This window comes from Adiantum capillus-veneris, chromosome 3 (assembly GCF_014529385.1).
Source record: "Adiantum capillus-veneris isolate H3 chromosome 3, ASM1452938v2, whole genome shotgun sequence".
Classification (NCBI taxonomy): domain Eukaryota; kingdom Viridiplantae; phylum Streptophyta; class Polypodiopsida; order Polypodiales; family Pteridaceae; genus Adiantum; species Adiantum capillus-veneris.
This window is the reverse complement of record NC_140933.1, coordinates 24,564,394-24,572,529: the sequence shown is the minus strand read 5'-3', so window position 1 is coordinate 24,572,529 and position 8,136 is coordinate 24,564,394. Positions and strand designations below refer to the sequence as shown.

Sequence of the window (8,136 nt, the reverse complement as noted above, 5' to 3'; positions counted from 1 at the left end):
CTAAAATTTAATGAGCGATAAATACCTTGCAAGCGATCCAAAGCGATATATTACGTCTCGGACTCCTTGGGTAGTACATCCATCAATAACAAGGGGTAGAACATGCTGTATACATGATTAATCCAATCAACAAAACATGCAAGAAAATAAATACTTACGAAGATTGATAAAACATTACCTTCACAAAATTGTGCCAATCATGTGTTTTTAAACCAGACAAGCTCTTGTCATCTAAAGTGAACATGTTTTGACAAGATGCTCCATATCTTGTAGGCGTACGAATCAATTGAATCCTCTTGTTGATAGTGTGCACCTCTTCTTCGCTAAGTACCCATGGGGCAGGCTCATAGGTTGTGTCACGTCCAGTTTCATCAGAAAGTGGCCATAGATTAGGCTTTGAGTTTCGATCCTTTAAGTCATTTCTTGCTGCCACTGTGTCTTTCAAGCCAACAAGGTGTTGCCATAACGAATGACCAACGTTCTTAAATATATGCATAGGATCAAGAAGATGACATATCTTCAAATCCTTCCAATATTCCAAAGTGTACCATATCGAAGGACGTTGAGCTAGAGAACGTTTTCCTCTGGCTCGCACCTTCACAACGTCATCATCATCACCGCTTATGATCTCCGACTCCGGATCGATAGCGGGCCCAACAGTCCACTTTAGATACCAATCCTTTGGTGTGTTTGGTATTGGACATTTCCCTTCTTCTACCTTCCCGTTGAAATGTATGGCTTGCCTTCTATTTCGTAGATGATGCTCTTCAGGTAAAAATCGTCTGTGTCGAAGATATATATTTTTGTTGAGGTTTTTGCTATAAGTTGATCTCAACCAATCACCACACACAGGACAAGCTTTATAGCCCTTGGTACATATTCCTGCATGAAAAACATAACAAAGATTATTAGCACAATAAATATACAAAAAACATATGAGAAAATGTATATATCTAAACCATTTACCTGAGCAAAAACCATATCCTGAAAAGTCGTGGATAGTCCATGCTAAAATCCCACGAACAATGCTTCTTGACATATCCACGACATCAATCCCTCTCCACAAATCTTGAAGATCGTCAATGAGAGGAGCCAAATATACATTCAGGTCTTTAACTTGTCGCTTTCCTGGGATTAAGAGTGAGAGCATTAAATGCTCTTTCTTAATACTAAGATATGGGGGTAGATTATAGTTAATAACTACCACAGGCCATGTAGACCATTTACTTGATTTTATAGAAAATGGATTCACACCATCTAATGCTACACCCATCTTTAAATTGCATGATTCTTTTGCAAAATCTGGCCATAGCGAATCAATATGCTCAAATGCAGGACTATCCTGCGGAATTCGCATTACTCCATCTTTGCTCTTGTGCTCCGCTCCCCATGTCATAAGCTTAGCTAATTCAGGACTTTGAAACATATGTTTTATACACGGAGCCAAGGGAAAATGTCTCAATACCTTTCTAGGGACCTTACCTTTCTCATCTTTATAACGAGGCGTTTGACATTTTGGGCATGTCATTGTCCTGGTACTGATGTCTATATAAAATACAATCGTTGGGACATGCATGTATAGAAGAATATTCAAGTCCAAGACTACTTATCATCTTCTTCACCTCATCGTGTGATGCAAGAAGGGAATTGCTTGTTGGCAAGAACTTTTGAGAGACTAGCCTGCAAGTTGATTAAAAATATGATCAATAACAAGCACCAATGTTTAGAGTGTAGCAAACAAATATGTTAGATGTATACATACTTCAATAGTGCTGAAACGGATACATTACTCCATCCAAAATGGTTTTGAAGATTAAGAATAAGTAAGCTTGCACTTAGTCGTGTTAGTTGGCTTCCTTCGTAGATATGCTTTAGAGCTTCTTCTCGAAGATACTTCTTGTTTTTAGGAATATTGCTCGCACTATCATTTTGATGCCAATCCTTAATAAAATCAGCCATGCCATCGTCATTATCAAAGATATCATCACGTCCATTAAAGTCCTTAGAATATTGTTCCTTTAGTCTTGCATACGTATTAGGATCACTCCTGCGTAGGATCCTCATGCACTCTATTGACATTTGAGATACGTCATGTGAATGTTGATTTGTGACGTTATTGATGTCATAATCTGGAATCTGCATATTTGAAGGTAAAGAAGATTGTATCAATAGCATGCTTATATATAAAAGGAGAGAGATATGTGCATGGAATTCAATAACATTTGGAAACAACAAAAAATAATATCAAAATAAATTAGCGACAGCATGAAACGTAATGAAAATTAAAGTGTAGAATTAGGGTACAAGAGTTCAAAATAACATTAGGAATTGTATACAATGAGCTCTTAACCCTCATCTGTTAAGGGTGCTCGTGGAGGTCTACGCCATCCATAATTGACTAGCAATTCATCACCAGCACGTAATGATTTAATAGCATGGACAACTTTATATCTTGGTACATCCCTAGTCATGTGTCTTGGTTCATGACTATTCTCACACTCCACAAATGTGCAATTGGTTCTTGCACTTCTCCCTCGACTACTATTGATTAAACCTGCTATGTTTCCTTGAGAGTAAGGTCTTCCATCAACATAGAGTCTTTGGCCTTCTGCATGTGTAATCCCTCTAGCAGAAAGAGAGGCTGCATTGAGACATAATCCATAAGTAGTCATGCTCTGGATGTAGCGAGTGAGCTGATGCCATGGACCTTATCTATATATAGGTCCACAAAAAGACATAAGGGTGACCTCTGAATGAGGGGGCACATGAAAATCCTGTGCAATAAAGACACCTTGTCTCGCTCCACTGATGGTGGACGGAGCAATCATGTAGCGATTGCCCCAAAAGCCAAAAACCACTCCATTTGAAGGAAGTGGTCCTCCTTGCCAGCCTCCGTATCGTCTACGATCGTAGATCTGTACTAGATCCTGTAAATGAGTAGGCAATGGATGATCTCCACCCATCTCAGCCTCCAATGGAGGAGGTAGAGGATGTCGAGAAACCTCGAGCTGCAACTGACAAATGACATGTCCGTGCCGTGTGCGAGAGACATTTGCACCACTGGTAGTAAAGTCATCCTCGCCATCAAGTGAAGATACCTACATATATAATCTAGTTACATTATATATTTTACTTTTTGATTTTTAAAACTTCAATATCAAACAAAGGATCAGAAATATACCATAGGTCGATGTCGCTCCTCAGGTGGTGGTGCTCGCTCAAAAGTACCATAAGTCATCTGATGTGAAATGCACTCCCGTCGTGGCCTGCGATACATGCCACAACAACGAGCACACCAGCATATAATAGGCTCCTCATAGTAGAAATCATCGTAAACGGGTTCATGTGCAGTATCAAAACTCTGTGTACCCCTGCTACCACTAGTAGGAGGTGGTGGTGTACCCTCTGATTGATCCGAATCTGGATTTCAATTACCATAAAAACATGAGACATTTATCAAATGACCAAAATAAAAAATTCAATAAAAGTAACAAAACAATGAAGTCTAGTAGTTATATGGTATACTCTGACGTTTATTGTAATTTAAAAAATAAACAGGCGCTATTGTATGGTGCCGTCAAACAAGAGAACGGCAACCATTTGCATGGAGACATGGCAATTCTTCCGCAAGGAGATGCGCCTATGCATTAATTTTCCCCAACAAAAGGTGTGTGCCTTTGGTAATATATATTAGAATTAATATGAACTTTCCTAGATTGATTCTAACTTTCTCTAATCTATATTATTTTGTTTATTCAAATTTGCTTAGGAGGCAGCAAGAAAGAGAGTAGCTTTACGTCACACATCTAGACTAGGGCGGATGGGACGGGATGGATTTGTGGCCACATTTGTGAGTATAGACCATTCACATTTTAACTTTTAAAGGTAGTATTATTGAATGCAAAAATTAATAAGTCTTTGGTTGTGTCTTAATGTAGACGAAAGACTATGGTCGTGCACCGACGGCACGGGAGATAGAGTACGCCACATACTGCGGCTATCGTGCTTTATGTCAGACACTTACTGACACTCCAGATCCACTTGTACGTATCTTTGTTTTTCTTTGTAGTTTTTTTTCATGGTAACTGTAATATATTCTTTTTTTATTTCACTAACTAATGCAGGAGCAGCATGGGGAGGCTGATATGATAGAGGTGGCTCGACAGGAGGCCGAGGGGCGACGTCGAGAGGCTGAGAGGAGCAGCGGCCCAATCACTGGCCATGATGGTGACGATCGCAGAGATGGGGACAGTCGTAGTCCCACAGCTCGGACCAGTGGTGGTGGCACTATCGATCATGAGACCGATGATAGTGAGTCTTCCAGTAGTGATGGATCACATAGTGATCCTGCGTAGAGATTTCTTTTGCATATTTGGGATCATTATATATGTATTTTTCAGTGTGCATTGCTACATCGTATGTGATGATGAGATTTGTTTTGTATATGTGAGGATTGATCACCACACATTTTTGGACACATGTACATAAACTTATTGATGATATATACTGACATGTGTTTGTTGCATCATTGAATTTGTCTATTGTCAAACAATTAATTATTTGTCGATAAGATAATTAACCTAAGTAACCATCTCAATGTTATTTATTTGTCTTTATATATAATTTTTTTAAAAAGACGGATTGAAATCATGGTCATTGTGCTACCAAATGATGATGTGGCATGTGAAACCTAGTCCTAAGTTTTCTGTTAGTTGCTCTACTTCTCAAAATTAAGGCATTTTGATCTTATAGCACTCTTTTGCAAGTCTTTAAGAATATAAAATAAATATCGCTAGGGACGTTAGTCTTTTTGTTCAGTTGTTGTTGTCTTGGTTTGGGTCACCACCTGTGGCTTTTCGCCCGTTCGGTTTACACATTGTTAAAAAGGCTTCCAATGTTTTTTTTAAGATGAAGATTTGAACTATGACGTTTCAAAGTACCAAGCATCATACGCTCCAAGTTTCAAGTTACGTACCATGTACCATGCACCAACTACAAGCATCATACGCTCGAAGTTTCAAGTTACGTACCATGTACCATGTACCTTGCACCAATGACAACTATCAAGTTTCATTATGGAACCTGATACCAAACTCTAAATCAACTGCCAAGTCTAACACTAACAAGTTTTCTTGGTTTCTATGTCACGCTCTAGTATTAACAAGCTTTTGATTTTCATATTTTTTGTAAAGGTAGCAGATTTTACGCTAAGTGTCAGATTCTACATATCTTGTACCAAATCAAGTACCAAGTTTCAAGTTGCAAGTACTAAGTACCAAATCAAGTACCAAGTACCAAGTACCTTATACCAAATCTAACACTAAAGAGGTTTTATTGTTTTCATGTTAATTTATTACAGTACCACAAAGTTACATTGACCAATTAATACCATGGACCATGTACCAATTGCAAGTACGAAGTTTCATTATGGAACCTACAACCAAATTAAATCAAGGACCAAGTACCAAGTACCGACATGTACCAAGTACCAAGTATCAACATGTACCAAGTACCGACATGTACCAAGTTTTCTTTATTTTCATGTTAAACCCACATGTCCCGAGTTGTATGAAATAGGGACAAGTTTTTGTTTTTTTTTGTGGACTCTAGAAACGGTCCATCGGCGAGCCGTTGGAGCTCTTGTGAGCCCACATGGAATGTCCATGTACCAATGAGGCATATGGGAAAGCTATACGGCTCGCTAAGAGATCAAACAACTCGTTGATATATGGATCGTTCTCAAAGTCCTCGAGCAAAAAACGCTCAGAAACAATACATCGGTCAGTTGTTTGAGCTCTCGGCGATTCCTATAGCTTGCCCACATGCCTCTTTGGCACGCGAAAAATCTATGTGGATTCGCAGAATCTTAAATGGTTCGCCAATGAGCCATTTCCAAAGTAGTCCGTCCAAAGTAGTCCGCGAGCGTTTTTTTGATCATGGACTTCAGAAATGGTCGATCGGCGAGCTTTAACGCATGGAGCCCACGTGCCAATGAGGCATGTGAACAAGTTATACAGCTTGTTTGAACTTTGAAAATGGCCCATTTGTGAGCCGTTTGAGATCTAGTGAGTCCACATAGCTTGTCCACGTGCCAACGAGGCATCTTGGCAAGCTATATGGCTCATGAGATTCTGAAGCGGCTGGCCAATGGATCATTTTAGAAGTTCACAAGAATTATTTCTGTTATACATCAAGAACGTTTTTCTTAACTAAACAAAGGGAGCCGATTTAGAACTTATAGAAACGTCTGCTACATGACAGAAATCATGGGATTGAGATTTAATATTGGCTTGAGGGCCTGCTATTTTATTTTTAATATATAATTTTAATAAACAAACATGATCGTCTATTTTTTATTTAATTTAAAGTTCTAACTTTAAAAATTAGCAAAAAGAAAGAGAGAGAGTTGTTTACCATAATTCATCTTGAAGCCGAAATTGTAAATTTATATCACTTACGTATGCACCGGTCCGATCAACGTCCGCACTACTATGCGAAATGCCAACAAATGTATGAGCAACGAGAGCAATCACAATTGCAAGAACACCGGCGTGCGAGAGAGAGTTAGAGTTTGTGGGTGTGTGTGTTCCACTCGAGAGATAGAGTTTGTATGTCTGTGTGTTCCACTCGAGAGCTAGAGTTTGTATGTGTGTGTAGAAGAGCTATAGAGAGAGAGAGAGAGAGAGAGAGCATTAGAGTTAGATTGTTGTATGTACTGTGTGTGTGAGAGAAAGAGAGAGGGAGCGGAGAGAGATCACTTATGAAACCCTGCACGTCATATAGTCGTTGCGTGTTCGAACCGTCGCTGATGCAGTCTTTAAAAAAAAAAAAAAAACTCGTCGCTTAAGCATCTCGCTGCTTATGCCATGCGCCGCTTATACCACGCATTTTGCAACTCGTCGCTTATGCCACGTGCCGCTTATGCGAAAAAAAGTAAACGTCTTATTTATGTTGCTTATGCGACGGTAACTGGTCGCTATAGCCCTCGTTAAATGCCTCGTTTATGCGACGTACAGTAGCGATGGCTACAGCGACGCCTTTTTCCCTCGCTAATGCGATGAAAATTCGTCGCTGTAGCCGTCGCTATAGGGGGGCAAATGTAGTAGTGTCATCATGAAGCTCTTGTGCTGTATAGCAGAACTTTGTCAAGATAGGGTAATCCTCCATCTTGTTTTTTCTTGCAATGTGGAAACAACACGCAAGTAAAGACATGCCCTCATTCTAGTAGTCCAAATACCTGATTATTCACCCAATATGCCTCATTTCAGTTGTGCAAAACAAAACACATGGAATGAAATGAATGTATCTCATTCAGGTGACACATGCAAAATTCAGTTGTGTACACAGCCAAATTTGGTAGTGGTTAGTATCAAATTTGGTACTGGTTAGTACCAAATTTGGTTATGCTGACAGCCCTACTGAGCTTCAACTTTGTGCTATGCTCATGCATAACATATACTGATTTTAAGCAAGAGAGCAAGGCGAAAGCTGGAAACAAGCTCCCCGGCTACTCACAATCTCCTTGGCTCCCCGGTGAGTAGTGGTTTGCAGAAGGCGCTATAGTAAGAGAGGAAGGCGGAAGCTGGAAAATGTGTTGAGAAAATGCGCCACTCACAAACGCAGTCTGTGATGGGACTTTTGGCACGGTTTCAAAACACCACTCGCATTACTTATTGCTCCACCCACGTTTTCTTTCACGGAAATTTTAAATCATACAAATTTCCCTCCTACCATTCTTTAACATAGATGAAAAAAAAGGGTCGCTCCAAAGTGTGGACATATGTAGAAGTACCAACCAGGTAGAAGCAAAATAGGTCCTTTTTTTGTACCACCAAACCATGCTTTCACCCGCATGCAAGAATGAAAGCCTTAGGACAAAATTTAATGCCATTCGTAGGTTGTTTAATCAATTTGAAGAAGTGCAACTATATCATATTCCTAGGAAACAAAATGAAGATGCCGATTTACTTGCATAACAAGCAGTTACATGTGTTAAGAAAGAAGTGCAGATCATCATGGTGTCAGGAGCTGTCAAGCAACCAAGATACCAGGGATTGGAGTCATTGGCTCCCATTATTGGCTACATTTTTAAAGGTGAGTTTCCACAAGACTTCACAAAATCTCAGAAGAGGAGAC

At 39.6% G+C, this 8,136-nt stretch overlaps 1 protein-coding gene and 2 pseudogenes across 1 annotated transcript; 1 reads left to right on the top strand and 2 right to left on the bottom strand.

The window, feature by feature from the left end:
- Positions 1-704, bottom strand: LOC147460626 (uncharacterized; annotated as a pseudogene).
- A 1,522-nt stretch (positions 705-2,226) lies between these two features.
- Positions 2,227-3,238, bottom strand: LOC147460625 (uncharacterized; annotated as a pseudogene).
- A 320-nt stretch (positions 3,239-3,558) lies between these two features.
- Positions 3,559-4,355, top strand: LOC147460624 (uncharacterized). The gene is made up of 4 exons (XM_086499074.1): positions 3,559-3,667; positions 3,770-3,850; positions 3,939-4,043; positions 4,125-4,355. The coding sequence occupies exons 1-4, from the start codon at positions 3,569-3,571 to the stop codon at positions 4,353-4,355; spliced, it is 516 nt and encodes a 171-aa protein (XP_086355200.1). The 5' UTR covers positions 3,559-3,568.
- The last annotated feature ends 3,781 nt before the right edge of the window (positions 4,356-8,136 follow it).